The sequence below is a fragment of the Agelaius tricolor genome, unplaced genomic scaffold, assembly GCF_023055355.1.
Source record: "Agelaius tricolor isolate 1412-34295 unplaced genomic scaffold, bAgeTri1.0.p SCAF_9, whole genome shotgun sequence".
Classification (NCBI taxonomy): Eukaryota; Metazoa; Chordata; class Aves; order Passeriformes; family Icteridae; genus Agelaius; species Agelaius tricolor.
In genome coordinates, this window is record NW_027269269.1 from 45,508,931 (window position 1) to 45,525,827 (window position 16,897).

The window sequence follows — 16,897 nt, forward strand, 5'->3', positions numbered from 1 at the left end:
CTAAGCTGGATGGCCTATCAAATTATTGCTAATTAGAAGAGATAGGAACTACAACAATCATCTAATCCAACTGCCAGGTATGTACTTCTGAAAAATACCAATGATACATGTAATGTCTTTTTAACCACGAAGTCACAAGTAAAATCTTTATAATAATAGAGGATTTGATATCTTAAGTCCAATTGGAACAAAAATTATGACCACTACAAATTAAAAACATGGTGCAAGCATTAGGGTGGTTTTCACTGGCATCAATTAGAAAGTAAGATTTTTTTTCCTCCTTCTCAAAAACCATAATTTGTGGCTTTCAAAGTGGAAAGCAACAAAGTTAAGTGAAAGAATAGCAATATATCAAGTTATCACTGAAAGGGACAACAGCCTTGAAGAGCATCCCAAAATGTCTCTCCCTTTTATGAAAAGTCTACTGGACTTATTGGTCATGATAAAAAAAGCTCATGGTCTTTAAAAAATTCTCTTTTTTAACTCAACTTGAATAATAACTCAGTTTTTCAAACAGCCTTGCAAGAACTGGATGCCACTTTACATCACTGTCCTAATTTATAACAGAATCTGTATGAAGAAATCTTGATATTGGGTCACTTGTGTCCCCTTCAAGCAAAGCAGAGGACGAATTTCAAGTTATAGTATCCAAGATCAAAAATTCCAGTGATGAAACAAGTTCCTCTCCTTAGGAAATACAGGCATCTGCTTTTTTAACAACAATCCCCTCTATTTCAAAATCCTTCCGTGAACAAATCCATCAGAACAAAGCTCTACAAACTGAAGACTGGGAAAAGAAATGCCAGAAATTGAACATATTCTTCTAATTATTTCAGGGCTGCTGTTGATGAGGAATGAGAAGCATAAGTAAAATGATGAAGGAAAGTAGTAAAATGTTCTAAGATACTCTCCTTGAGTGCATTCTGTCACATTAGAGCCTTATTTTTGACATATTTGTCTGGCACTTAAAAATAAAGTTTGTTGTGTTGTATCCCCACATGACAGAAGATAATTTAGTTCAGTAGCTATACCTGTTGACTGACTGAGCCCATGCAGTTGCACAGTGGTTCTTCCAGATTAATTTATCCTGTGAAACTTTTACTGAGGGGAAAAGGAAAACCTCCAGCTTCATTTAGAGGTCTTTCACAGCAGGTTTTGTTTTTTTTACTGGACACAAAAGTTGATTGATTTAGTTGAGTATTTTTTTTCCTACACTAACCTCAGTCAAAAAGATGACAGATGCTAAGGACAAGAGAGAGTGAGGCCTTTGGCTGCATCCAGCATTCTGAACTGCCAAGCAGATGCCTTAGAAGTTTATAGCTTTAAAATACTGCTCAAAGAACCTAGCAGAGGTTGTGACCCTACTGGGCTTGGTACCATACAAGTTTAAGTGAAAATATGAGATCCACGCTCCAAAGAGTTTGTGAACTCATCTTCTCCATCAAAGACAGTAAAATTCTTTGGCAGCAAATCCAGATTTGGTTTCAAGCTACAATAAATAGAAATTTCAGATGATTTTCTCTTTGGTCTCACACCATGAACTCCTGTCCAGTGATGAACAGCAGAGCTTCAGAAATAAGGGAAAAGAGACTAGAAAACTCAGCATTGAATCTGGATTTCTCATTCTGAAAATTCCATTTTGCACAATGAAGGGGGAAATCTATTGCTTCAATGGAAACACACACTGGGATGGGAGAGAGCAGAGTCCCAATATTGTTTTCCTGCTGAGTTTGTGGAGACTGTCCCAGAAGGGCTTCATAAGTAGAGGAACTGTTGCTCCCTTGGGATCCTCATGCAGCTGCTCCTCACACCAATGACACCCTGCTTGGGCTGGGCAGAGAGGTGGGCTGGATGCTCACCAAAACTCCCCCTAAATGAATGAGTTCAGGTTTCAAAACAAACTTGAATGCACACACTCAGAATAATGGCACGTGGATCTCTACTGGGAACCTCCAATACAGCCCTAATCCTGGTTTATGAACAAGTTAATTCTTTGAAATTATAAAGAAAAATTTATATCGGGAACCAGTGCAAGAGAAGTGAGAAATGAAAACAAAACCTGATCTCATTTCTCATAGACACTGAAAAATTAAGCCTGTTTTAGAAAACAGTATTAATAATATTTAATTTGCAAGAAGATAAAGATATGTAGAGTTCAAGTTCTACTACTGGATAAAGACTGAGATGCTCTGAGATTATTTCTTTTGTTTCTTTTAAAATATTATAAAATACAGAGTTAAGAAATGAAGAATAAATGTGTTTGTTTTTTTTTTTTCCCAAGTGCCACTTTTCCAAGGAGTACTGATTTTGTTTTTAAGGTAGCTTCAGTCAAGAGACCTTAATAGAAAGCAAAAACAGCTATGGAAAACTTAACCCAGGCATCCTTCATATTTCAAAGCAAAATGGTATAGAATTAAAAGAACAAAAAATTAAACCTCTTGCTTGCTACACTGTTCTTATTTTGTGTCTCAATGGGAAGAGAATGACAGATGGAAGTATAAAGTGTGTTTACTCCTCTCAGGCCTTTGATATGCAAATGATTGTTCTGAAGGAATGAGAAATTCACTGACCAGCAGACATCCCCTCGGAAGAGGAGCATCACAACCTGAGGGAGAAGACAGAGATAAACACTCCTTGGCAAATGCATTATGAGCACTGACTACAGCAAGCTCTGCCACAACACTCTCCCAGGGGAATTACTGTGTTTTCAAATGTAATGTCCTGACAATATTTAAATGTAACAAGTGAAATATCTCAGGGATGCTGCTAATAAATAAAATGCATTCACTCATTTGTCCCTATTTTTAAATCTCACAAATATGCCTGCTGTAACTCTGCAGGGAAGCCAAAACAGTTTTCAAATATACTCACAGCCTGTTTTCCACATGTAAAAAGCCAGTTCTGCCCCCTTTCCACCCTGCTACAGCACAGTCTGGATGCAGAACGAATGCTCCAAGAAGGTGATAGTACAGCAGTGTAGTAACATTTCAGACCCAATAAAAACTACTTCAAGATACGTAGCAAGGGTTAAACAGTAATATTTTAAAGCTGATGATTTTAACAGGATATTAAGCAAGTTTGGGAAGATGGTAAAGCTCAAAACAACACCACTGACCTCCTGTATACTCAATATATTCAAACTGCACAGTCTACCGATTTTTAAATATTTTTAAGTATTCACTGCATTTTCCCAATGTCACTAGCACAGAAGCCTAATGAAGAAAAATACTTGAAGGCTTCTTTCAAGTTATCCCCTTTTCAAGATACCTGCCACAGCTAATTGCTCACAGTAGAATTGAGATCATGCAATTCTCTCAGGCACAAGTTCTTTTTGAGAAAAAGAGCTACATATTATTATCATTGCAATAGCTTTATCATGGAATAAAGCTAATAATAGCTTTTCTCAGGAATGACAGCCATTGCAATCATTTGACTGTTCCTCAGAATGCCCATGGTTTGTATCTCTGATGAAGTCCTCTTGATAAACAAAATAAGCCCCCAACAAACAAAAAAACCCCACAAAAGCACACAAGAAAGCACAACCTCTGTCCCTTCAGAAACAGAAAACAAAGTAGTTCCAGAAAGACCAAGGAGAATCTATTTGGAAAAGTGAAAGTGCTGATGCACTGAAAGTTAAAGCAAAAAAATAAATTCTACTTGAGTATCTCTACTCTTACTACCACTCACTTCTACATTATCAGAAGAGTTTGATTGTGCCCTTGTCCTTGATTTTCAGCTTAAATTGCTCTGCTGCTATTATTAACACTTAGGTAAAGAGAAATAAGGTGTAGGTATAAAGTGCCAATCAAATACCAATTACTTAAATTGCTTCCGTAGTAGCTACACTGTGGGCTTCTTTGGATGCAGGCAACTGTAAAAACTACTGAAGACAGAGATTTAGTCAAAAATCAATAGGTTGTTTTATAGCCACTGAGCTTTCAGTTCTTTCGGGTTTACCTAATTTATTCCTCAAGTGTAGCAACGTCCATAAATCAGAAGCAAAGATCAGTTTTACAGGTTTCTCTTGAAGGAAAATCTTTTATTATACAATTCCTTTTCTAACTATCTGTAAATATTACTGCCTGGTAGATTCCACCATTGCTTGTTATTTCTTACAAATTACATTACTTTTATTGCTAAAAAGACTGGATACTACTGCAAGGAAAAAAAAATAAACCAAAACCAACCGACCACAACTCCCAAACAACAACAACAACCAAAAAAACCCTTTGAAAACTTGAGAATTTTGAAATGAGAACTTTCACACTGGGGATAAAATACTTCTTTCTAATCACAAAACTGCTGCTTTCCAAATTTCCAAATTGCATTTACAATGCAATAATTCCTAGATATATGCAAAAGAGTCAGCGCCACATTTAGGAGCCTTGCTTGGACACTGCAGCATTGGTAAGAAGAGATGAAAAGACTGGAAAATGTTTAAGAAGTATGTTGACAATGAAAGAAGACTTAGGCACTGGTACAAGAGTGGTAAGATATCAAACAGTATTTCATCTGTGGATCTTCTTCTCTTACAATACTGCCAGAAAGAAATTTATTCCAATTCAAGGCTCATGCGATAAGAGGAATCTCAAGGCTGCCTTTTAAAATGATTAGGTTAGTTTGGGATCATTAGACTCGGCAATGTATTTTATGAAATCATATCATTTTATCCATGGACAGCTTGCTCACATTTTTACTTTACAGTTAAAAAAAAAAAAAGATTACTTATCTCCATAGGCTATGGTGAATAGCATGACCTGTATTTTTAACACAACAAAATATGACCACAGAGAGCAATCTGAAAATTACTTGCAGATTTTTACATTTATATACATTTGCATTTATATTGTCATTACTACTTCTGCAACAGCTACCTCAAGCACGAGTGGATTGTTGTAAAATTTATTCTCATTTGGTTGGGCCACTTCCTCCCTTCAAGGAGGAACTCAGTTTAAGCAAGGTTTCTCTACTCACAGGAGTTCTGTGTTATGGCATTTTTAGATTTAAATACATCACAAAGTTATTCCTAAGTTTAAAAATGTCACAATAATCCATCTGCATGCGTCAGATCTGTAGCATAAAAGAGCCTGAAATCATAGATTTTCCTAGCAACTTTGCTTCATATATTGCATATTTACATTTAAAAAACAAACCCAACAAACAAAACCCAAAAACAGTGCACCAAACAAACTACGGAGAAGTGCTGCATAAGTATTAAATCACAATAGTGGAGGATTATGGAGCTATAAAGTTGATGACTAGACTTTTTTCTTGAAGTGTGAACAATTACTTAGGCAAGCATGGACTTGTTTCTGATTTCCATGACCTTAGCAGAAATTAGCCAATATTTTCCTTTGGAAACTACAGACCTTTCACTCACTTCACCAAACTGCACCTTCACCCCATCTCCAAATTCATTTAAGAAGTCTCATCAAGATCAGAACCCAGAGGTGTTAATGATTAAATGGCTTGGTATTGAAGATTCTGAGCTTAGTGTGCATTGCTTCCATAGGCACAAATCAGCATTTATCACTGGAAGTTCTGAACAACCCCTTAAAAGTCCAGACTAGAAGAAATATATTTCAATAATTATCTGCAAGTCTAGACATGTCTAACTTGAGAGAAACGTATGATTTGTTTCATATGGCCCCAAACCACCTCACTCCTGCTATCAGATAAATCCTGATTAATAATGATTTTTTGCCTCTTCTTGCATTTTTATTCTAAAATTGGTGATGCCAGCTGACCAGACAGGATTGCAAAATTTGGTGGTGGCTATGAACAGGTTGGGACACAACAGTTAATAAACAGTTAAACACATCAGTTGCATAGAAAAGAAGGGTGAAAATTACTTTTTTTCCCAGCTAATCTGAGTCATTGATCAAAGGGAAAAATCTAAGGAAGGTCAGCAGGAGAAGCACAGCCAGCCAGCCACAGACTGACAAGGAGCCATTCAGAGACATCCACCAGTGCAAAGTGAAAAATCTCTGTAATGGGATTTTGTCAACATTGTGACCATTTCCTCTAGGATATTAACAATATATACAGACTTCATCCTCTTCTGCTATAATTGTTTAGCTGTTTTTCAGTTAAACATTGTAGATTATTTGGGGACTTTTCACTAACTACTTGGATTTTCACCAATTTTTATGACCTTTGAAACACAACATTTGACTTCAAACTTTTAGTCACCTGATCAAATTAAAAAAACCAATGTAGCTTATACAACACAAAACAATATAAGTGAAATACTTAAAAATCCAACATATCCAAAAGCTTCTTAAAATGGAGTTTTAAATTTTCTATACTGCACTAAGAATTTGTAATTTTTTTCTTTTTGTACTATCAGTTTACTTAGTGTTTTGTAAGGAAAGAACATAGAAGGAAAAAAAAAATCTGATCAATCTAAATTTTCCTCCAAAACTTTCATCTGAAGAGAATTCAGGTCTTTCTTAAGAATTGAAAAAGACTCTTTGGAAAATGAAATTCCTTCACAGAATTTCTCTTACTAACACAGTTTAACAGGATCTGCTAATTGCACTAACTGGGAATATAATATTAAATTGAGATAAATAGGCAAAATGGTAATAATTCCTAGTACAAGATAAGAAATACACACAGAAGTAATTAAACCCATTATTAATTTACTGCATGTCAAAGAATCTCGATTCATATCTTGAAAAGAAAAATATACATTTCCTCATAATCTGGGATTTGCCTTTCCTGGTATCCTAAATGCTACAAACCAACCCTGTCTCCAGGCATTCCCCTTGGACTTTCCTCAGAGTCCTTACCATCTCCTGACTTTTGACCTTCTTTTTTTTTTTCTGTTAAATGTTGTGGAAAATTTGTTCTGCCTTAAAATAAAAAAAATACTTTTATGTCTTTTATTTCAGTCTTTCACCTCCCAATAATTCCACACTCAAGTTCTTGCTACCCTTATGAAGGCATCTTGAATACACATGTGTGTAAGTATTAAGCTACATTTAAACACAGTGGTTTCTCAAATATTGATTAAAAATAATTGCAAGAAAAATTGTAACATGGAAATATCATGAGGAATATTACCACAAGCACAACCTATAAATATTCACCAAGTGAAATATGTACTTCAGGACAGTCTTTAAATTTGGGATGGGCTGTTGCTTGCTTGTACTCTCCCCCCCCCCCCCGCCAATTTCTTTCTGAACTACCATTACATACAGATATTGGTATGTAAAATTCTGCACGTACTGAAATAACTCTAATATAATTTTTCAATTCTTCGATCTTGACTGCTCAGTTTCTCCTTGAAGATTGGTTTACAGTAAAATTGAAATCTGCATTTTGATTCTGCATAAAAGATAGACTGCTATTAAATTCACTGTTCCACAGGGACTTTATTAGGGCTGCTACTGAACTGTGCATCATTTTAATTAGAATTAACACTTTCATCTTGTTTATGAATATATGTAAGATAAGCTTTGAAATATTTAACATCTGGGAACACAGTCAAGCTGTCACAGCAAAATTAAGACATTTCACATCCATAACTATTATTATATAATAGCCAGATACCAAATAGCTAAACATTCATTGTTAGCATTTGGAGTATAATCTCTCTATGCATACATTTCCCTGTCCTTTGGGAATTTATTCATGCTTTGATCAGTATCCCTTTGAAGCAACTTTTCTTTAAAGAGAGACATTTCAAGTGCAGTCCTTGATGGTGTTAGATGTTTCCCTGGTAGGTACGAGACCTGTTTTACATAATTTATTCTGCTTTTAGTGCACACATCCCTAGATACACAGCTAGAACAGCACAAGCTCACTGCAGCAGGTTGGGTCCCAAGGATCACCTTCCCATGCTGGGATATTTACTTTGTAGGATAGAAAGATTCATGGAAATGAATCTTTTACTTCAATCTGCTCAATAGGCTACCCTCTCCAGGTCAGCAACCTCAGTAAACTCAAGGCTCTTCCCAGCAGAATATTCTCCTGGGTTCTGATGGGACTCCTAAAAGTAAAATTAAGGGGGGGGGGGGGGGGGGGGGGGGAAAGCTAATCCACACAAAAAAATCCCACAAAAGCTTTTAGGAGCGAACTTTCAGCACATCTACTAAAACACTATGGGACTGTGAGACATGTCAAACAGAAAATCTTTGTTAATTTATGTCTAGAATGTCTTTCTCAGAATTTGCCATCCAAATCTAAGGTAGCTGACATTTTGGAGGTCCAGTTACTGATCCTCTCCTCCTGCCAAGAGCCCTGCAAGAGTCTTCCAGCAGCAGTGCAGCTCAAAAGCAAATCCATCTTATGAGTTCTCTTGAAACTACTGAGGATGGAAAAATCTCCAAGTGGTGCCTCCCCTTTCACAGGAGTTCTTCTTCCTTTCCCTTTTCTCTTATACAAAGGTGTCAGTCATAAATTTTGTCATTAACAGTACTGCCTTTGCCATCCAATTTTTTTGTTTTTTTCCCATTTAGTAAGAACTTAGGCTTGGGAGCAGCCTCCAAACTGCTTTGCCCAAAAAAAGTCTCACAGGACACAAGGTTTGGTTGGTGCAGTTTCTGAGAACCTTTTGAATACCACTGCCCTTAAAATCCAAGTTGTTCTGTGACACAGAATGACCTTAGAGTCTATGTAAGTTTTTCTAAGACAAGTGATACTTATTTTTTACATTATTCTCCACTATAAGTTTCAGTAAGAAAAGGCAGAGTGTGTTGGCTAAAGGAAATCTTGTCTCATTTGCATTATTACTGAGACTTGCAAAAAGCAAATATAGTTCAAGTTTTTAAACCCCCACACACGTCCTTTTGTATTCAAGGCAAACATCCTCAGAAATCTCTCTGTGCATTCACTCCTGCTTGTGATTCCTAGGCTACGCCAGAGAAAACCTCTTATTGATCACTTTTGAAATTATATTTCTCAGCACAAATGCTTTAATAATTGACTGAATAAAATGATGCTAAACCTCTACAGGAACAGTTTCATTACAGAACATGCATTATGGCTTGTTTGCGAATGTGTTACTGATTAATAACCTGCCTCAGAGGAAATACTAGTGATTATCTTCAGATTTTGGATCTCCACTTTATGGGTTCTCAAAGGGGACATAACCCACATTGAAATAATAATGATATTCCAAAAGGTTTCAATTATTTCAAAGCACAAATTTAAGTGCTTTTGCTCAGAAGCCTAAGGAAAAAAAAATCTTCAAACAGAAAAAAATCTAATTCCTAGATTTTGAGAATTTCTGAGCCATTATATTACATATAACATAATTATATAATTAGATAGATATAGTCTACAAATTGAGTCAGATTTCTTATTATTGAAAAAAAATCTACTGTAAAAACTTTGGAAACTTTCACTGAGCACTATGACTAAAATGTTTTCTCTTAGCTTATATTTATTTTCAGGCCTCCAACAGGAATAACAACAATTCTAGAAACTGAATTTCCAAAGACAAATATATCAAGCCTTTATTATTGTGTCAGAACTGTTATTCTCCTATAAGAAATGACCATGGAAATCCTTAAAATACAATTGTGCTGTGCACACAGTTGTGTTCCTTTGTAAATTAGGGCCAAGGCTTGTCACAGATGCCTCACAAAGGATTTCTCTTTTGCAAGTCTTAGCAACTTCCATGAGTAGCACAAGTAATTTTGTATTCCACAAGTGATATCAGGGCTTTTTAAGTGAAGCATTATGGGTTTACTCTCCTCCGTCTGTTGGTCAACACAAGACCTCCTCCAAACACAGATGTACATTTTCTGCACATTGAGGAAACTCAAGTGCTGAGGATATACTCAGTCATAAAAAACCCCCACCACACTTCTCTTCCAGCTGCAGGAAAAGCTCCTCAGCTGTAGGAAAATGCAAGCAGCCAATGCTGAAATTTTACATGCAGTAAATACAGCAGGCCAAGGGTTTCACTCAAGCAAAAGTCATCCACATTTGATACATTTGATTGTTGAAACAGTCAAAGTAGATCATGTGTGAAGTGCAATGAACATCCTTCCAAGGCAAATTAATGTGAACTGTTTGAACAGAAGTTTTAGCTAATGACTCCCAGAAGAAGGGAGGAAAAAAACCCCAAACATGGCAAGCAAGGAAAAGCTGCATTACCCAATAATGGAGGGCACAGTTTCTGATAGTGTCTGTAGGATGTGACACACATTTTGAAGACAGATCCTATGACAGTGAGGGACACAGGACAGTAACATGGAGTCAGTGCATTCCTTCTTCCCCTCCTGCCACACTACAGCATCCAAGCTGTCAGTCCTCCTGCTTTTTGGCAGCACAGGAGAAACTTCAAGTTAAAAAATAACAAACAGTATTACAATGTACTTAGTCTATATACAGTTGAACAGATGTATAGACACATTTGTATTTATACTTTCTGTAAAAGTTAAACAGCTTGTTCCCATTAGTACCACAAGTTTTCCATGTGGCCATCACTGCACTTTTTTCAGCAGAGTAAGAGCAAGTAACTAATTTACTGTGGGCTGCTGCTAATGCCAAATCATGCAGCTCTGCTACCAAGTCTAACACAACAGCAAAATCAATCCCTGCAGTCCCTTGGACAATTTTTGCCGACTGTTTATCAAGGATAGCTGGTAGGATCAATATCCAGCAATATTCACTAACGCAAAACCTGAGGCAAGACACACTTGAGTTATCAGCAAGCTTTTGTCTGTGTGTACAAACAGAAAATATTGAAGTTTTTCAGTTTCAAACTCACTATTTAACCTCAGCTGACTTCCTTGTTCTGCTATCAAAGCAGGTTTCTATTCAATGCACATTTCAGTATCGGAGTGAAAATCAGCAATTTCCAACAGTAATTCAGTTTGCAAACAATAAGTTTTCTATTTATGCATAATTTATTTAGGTGCAATTACAAAATCAAAGCTTTGATTTGAATTTTTAGAGTGAAATATTTTGGAAACCAGGTTGTAGTGACCAGGGTAAGGTTCCTTATTTGCTCAAAATAATGCAAGTATGACATGACAAGAATTTGCAAACAACTTTTGTTCATTTATTATCACTGGTGCTTCCTTACTATCTAAAATCAAATGTACAGGGCTTTTTTTGTCCTTTAAATCCTTACTTCTGAAGCAGCATCCCTTTTCAGCTGTTTTATCAGAGTTTTTGTGTTTATCCAGCTGAACAATCTGCAGATGGCTATAGATTAAGTAAAAAAGGCTTGGTTGTGAGCTGCAGCATGAATTTATATGGATCTGAGATTTTTCTGGCTGTTAACTCAGGCAGTCATTGAAGACAGGGGCCTTCAGGTACTTATTTAATTCCTACAACTTTGTCACACTAAAAAACCCTAAAACCAAAAAGACCCACCCCCTCAAAAATCAAAATCAGTAACTTAAATATCCCTTTTTAAGGCACTGAAAAGATGATGCAAAAATGCTACAATTAAAATGTCCAAACAAATGCAAACACAACAAACTAACTGAAAACCAGAAACAGCCATCAAAACAACCGAAAAGTGTTGAAATAAGGTGAAATTACTGAATCCAGCCAAGTCAGACCTCTCTAGATTAGTACCACTCACTAAAAATTCATCCTTTTGACAGTAAGCAATATCCCATCCATGCCACAGTTCACCATCCCTCATTTACCTCCTATTTCAGCCAGGCAACAATGTTAGTTTTAATTCACACTAATTGCAAGCCTGAAGGACAAAATGATTTTTGTTGCGCAAGTGGAAAAAGTACAAATGAGAGATACAGCCTGAAATAGCTTGGAACATGACCTGCCATTTAGAAATTAAAACCTGGATACGGGAACTTAAAAGTGCTGCCAGTACCATCTGCAATGTCCCCTCAGAACAGAGAGTGATTTAAATTTTTTTCCATGGTAAATATTCTTTTTTTCTAATGTATACAGGCCTCAAGTTCAGAGTTTTTTCCAAATGCTAGCAGCTATATGTGGTTAAATGCATTCAGAGCTTTGAGCCCATTATCAATTACTTTTCCATACTCTAACCTACACATTTTTAATATCCACAACTTCTGGTTTCTTTCCCTGTCCTTGTTCTTGCATTGTACTAAAAACAACTATTTAGCAGTTCCACCTAAGAAGCCAATCTGGGATTGACAAATCACAATTCAACTTTATCCATACTCATAATTGAAAGATAAAATTTGTGTGGAGTGTTCAGAGATGTGCAGCCTTACAAAGGCCAAAGATGAGATTTTTCAGTGAAAAATATATTTCACCAATAATCACAAAGGTTTCAAGTACTACCATTGAAATGGTGACATCTAAAGCTCTGCAGACTCACAAATTATGTAAAATAGACCTTCACTGCCTAACCACAGGAAAGAAGCATGAATTCCTTTCAGAGCAGTCAAAGTTAAAAATCTGTTATAAATATCACTAAATATATGGCTGTTTACTTGAAAAAAATAATGCAACTTTTAAAAAGTGATCTGATAAATTACAGAGACTTTTAAAAAAGACAACCAATTAAAAGACAATTATTTAAATTATCTTTCTATGGTTTCCTTTAAAGATGCTTCCATCAGTGCCTGGTAAAGATCTGATCTCATGAGCAAATAAACACATGGAAGAACACCCAAAAGGAACCTTACACAATACTGTATCTCTGTATCTTGCAGTTCCAAAGTACTTTATTCTCCCCTTTTCCTTTTTGATGCCAGCACACAGGTGACTAAAGCATGACTGTAACATGAACTGCTTGGTTTCCCAAAAAAAAAAAGCCACACTACAGGTATATACATACATATATATGAGGAAGGGATTAGTTAATTGAAAAATGACAGTTTCCAGTTGGATCAGATGGAAGGGCTAAAGAACACAAAGATCAGCTGCCAAAGCAGAAATCTTAACACTGAAACATTACCACAAATTCAAGTGATGAATAATGGAAAGAACTGTTTGTTCAATTAAAAACTCCATGTGTTCAGGCATTAGTATCCCTAGGAAGTGTTGTTCAGTCAACTCAAGGTCAGAGAATTTGAATTTTACATTTTCATTTCTTACTCCATTTGTCTCAATTAAAATAAGCCAGGTGAGTCTGTCAGTGTCTGTTGTTTTATATTCTTAACACTTAGCATTCCCTCCAAATATACCCCACTTTGGAAGTGGTGGCTTCCTAAACATATTCCTCAAGAAGAATCAATTTCTTATGGCTGGCAATACACACTTTTGCACTGTGTTTGGTTGGTTAAGACTAAAATAAAATCTGAAATTACCATAATAATTAGTATTTGCTATATATAATTGAATTTTTCTTTGCAATTAATTCCTAACCTTGAATAATTCAGATAATTTCTGGTAAATCATTAAAAAGTCAAACTTCTCTTACCAGTCATCCAATTATTTCTATATCATCCCCTAACAGAACTGAACCATTATGATTAAGTTTATAAAAGGTTCCTTTTCATGATTGTTTGCTCCTATGTGAAAAACCCTACCACAAAGTCCTGATATGACCTGTATATATTATACATTTGCTAAATTCAGCACAACTTGTATCTTGGGCTGACATTCAGAGAACACAGAGTATTGAACATGCCACTTTTAATTGTTGTTTACCAGAATCCTTAGCAGCATTTCCTCCTTCTAACCTGAAACTTGGGGCTGATGTAAATGAATTAGCAAAGCCAGCAGTTCATATCAGAGACATTTCTGATCTGCATTACCAAATTACTGGTTCTAATTTATTATGCCTAAAGATACAGAAGAACATATGAATGATGTTGCTATTTCAGGATTTTGAAGGCAAAATCTTGAAAAGTAGACTCAAATCAAAGACTGATTGTTTACATAGTAAACTTAGAAAAGATGGGTATATTCCAGATTATCCCATTAAAAAAAGTACAGAACAAACAAGTACCTGGGAATCTCTTGCAGTCAATGCCACTTTCCCCCCCACTGACTTCAGAAAAGGAAGTTAGTCCCAAATTACTGAAAAATTCCCTATTAATATGCCTCTGAACTAACTGTAGACATTTGGGTATACATTGAACAGGTAAGGATATTTTCAATCCAGTTAGGAATACTTCTCAGACACTTTGGCTCTGAAATGATGCTTTTACAAGAAAATGCAATGGATAGGGAATACTGAGAGATCCACAGAGAGATGCATAAATCTGACATATATTGAAATAATTGAAATGTTGCCAGTTAGCAAAGTAGGTAAATGAGATTTAGGCAGCTGAAAATAACCTATGATTTTTAACAGCAGCAGTAAAACTGATCAAAGACTGGTTTTATTCCCATTCTTGCTGCTTTGCAAAATGATGAGCAATGACAATGGCAGAATATCTTCCCTTATGCCATTTAGTATTTTGTGAATAGAGAGTCTGTATCTCCACAAATATCAAACCAGAAATTTATTCTTTATATTCTGTGACAGATAAGCCATATTTGCCATGAAGTGCTTATTCCCCACTGAGCCACAGGCTGGGGTACAAAAAGTTTGACACCATGTGCAAGTAGGAAAAATATATTAAAGTATCAACAAGTATTTCCCACCACCCAATTATTTTCCAGAACAGACTTCAAAATGCAAAATTATTATTCTGTCTATTTTCATGCAGAAGAAAGAAATGGCTCTCTCCTGAGTATGTCACAGATTATGCCTGCACAAAACACTGACAGAATGGTGCAATACACTTACAAGACTCAGATTTGCAACACCTCCAGCAGGGGAATGGGAGGGGCAAAAGGGCTTTGAGGGAAGGACCCAAAAGATGTGAGAATTTTATAAATATAGATCAGGTCTTATCAGGCTATGATAGAGTGGCTTCTACTCTTTTCCCACCTAGTTCCCAACTCTCTAGTTCTCTGAAAAGAAGCTCAATGTAAATTTTAAATATTTTCCCCTCAGAACGTTTGTAATATTCAGGTATTTATTTTATTGAATGGGTGTTAAAGCTTTCTCAGGATTTACTAACAAGTAACAACACTTTTAAACTCTTAATTTGTTATTCATGTCTCAGCCAAGAAGCAAAGTCTCAAAGTAGAATATTATGGCTGTCTGAAAGATGTCTATCAACACACACATCATGGTTCAGTTCACAACCCTCAACAGTCACACTGAAAAAATCCCACTGTACCAATGCACTGCCAGCTGTCCAAACATGCATCTCCACCACCAGCTCTGGCACAAATGTGGGCACCCTGAAGAGGAGGAACTCTTCCACTCATGGTTTACACACTGCAGAGTGAGAACTACAGAAATTAAATTGTGCTCTTTAGTTATGAAAGCATCTCCTGCAGTTGGGCTTGCCTTGGGCATCTTATTCACAAAGCAATGCAAGACAAATGTATTCTGAAAAACTGTCAGAAAACAAAGCATAAAAATTTAGATTCACTGTAGAAGTTAAACGGACAACATCAACCTAGGAAAATTATTTCAAAATATGTGGAAGCTCTATTAGATTAGAATTTTCTAAAGCAGTAATTTGTAATTCTTGGGGTAACTAGGAAAGAACACCCAAAAACTCGTGGCTTTGGGTACTCCATTTCACTTTGAAGGTCCTGCTCAGCAGATCAGATGACCAACTGAATAAACCAGTGGAGTCAATGTACTGCAGAAAACATTTCTGGTAGACTTTGGCTGCTGCCTATATTGCTCATGTACAGATCTAGTGTATGACTCACTTGCATAATGGACAGGAATTCATTCAGCATTAAAGTTTCAGAGAAAATCCTTATCCCATTAAGAGAGAAACCTTTTGACCTTATGTACAAAATTATGCTGGCTTCCAATAATGGCACTGTCAACATTGTATCTTTGCAGCGAGTGTATTTTGATAATTAATGCCAGCAAGATCAAACAACAAAGAGAATTTCATTTTCTGATTACAGTGCATAGTGCTTTTAATGCTCTCTATTATCCAAGGTTGCTGTGCAGCTTGCCTAACACCATTCAATCTGAGAAATTCTTGAGCAAAATAGCAGAGTCATTTTTGTAAAGGATGGGTACAGACTCTCTCTCCCCCTTTTTGCTATAAAGCCAATGTTGAATCACAGCAGACAGCCTCAGCAGCCACTGAGATATTCTTCACAACCATTACCATGGAAAAAAACACCTTATTCTCAAGTAATTTCGAAACTATTATGGGACAGTGGAAGAGAACACAACAGCATATTACTACTCTTAAAAATTAAAAAAAAAAAAATCAAATAATGTTTTCTTACCATGACAGGAACCCTCCAGCTCTTCATATCCCACACTGCAGATGCATCGTCCCAGAGGCACCAGCCAATCCCCATCTGCCCCACAATACAATTTTGGGGTGTCGCGTTCCTCAGCGCTCTTCACGCAGGAGCCCCGTACTTCCACCAGCGAGGAAGAATCCACCCTTGGAATGGTGTCAGGAAACATGGCCAAATTACGGACCGTGAAAGGGCATTTCTTGTAATAGACACGGACTGACACCAAAGCAATGCACGCTCCAATGTCCTGGAAAGCCAGATAAAATCCCTTCTTGTTGATGGGCCCAACTTCACGAACTTCCGTGTTGAGCTTGAGGATGCGGTCACCCAAATCCATCTGGGTGAAGCTCTCATCAGCAGCTATGGTATCAATTTTGGTGTACTGGTTTGGCTTGAATTTTACTCCATGGGGCTCATCTGACTCCATGTAGTAGAGATTGAACGTTTCCTTGCAGGTCCCCAGCACCCAGGGAATGCTGTTGCAGTCCCTCAGGGTGAACTTCATCTCCACGTAGATTTTCTGCGCGGCATCGCGGGAGACCCAGTTGGTTTGCAGCCAGTTGTTCTGGTTGGGCTCCATCACGTTGCACACCTGGTAAGTGTGGATGGGACGGTTGTGTTCATCCATTTCAGTTATGGCATCCCACTGAAAAGAAAATAAAAGTGTTTGAAAAACAGGAAAAATAGGTGGCTGAATTATTAATAA

At 36.7% G+C, this 16,897-nt stretch overlaps 1 protein-coding gene across 5 annotated transcripts in view; it reads right to left on the minus strand.

Moving 5' to 3' along the window:
• EPHA6 (EPH receptor A6) overlaps window positions 1–16,897 on the minus strand; it is a 374,179-nt gene that overhangs the window by 273,374 nt on the left and 83,908 nt on the right. For all 5 annotated transcript variants that reach the window (XM_071433800.1, XM_071433802.1, XM_071433798.1 and 2 more), the window contains one exon: window positions 16,174–16,837. In XM_071433800.1, coding sequence (XP_071289901.1) covers window positions 16,174–16,819 — 646 coding nt within the window. In that variant the 5' untranslated portion in view covers window positions 16,820–16,837. The remainder of the gene's footprint in view (window positions 1–16,173; window positions 16,838–16,897) is intronic.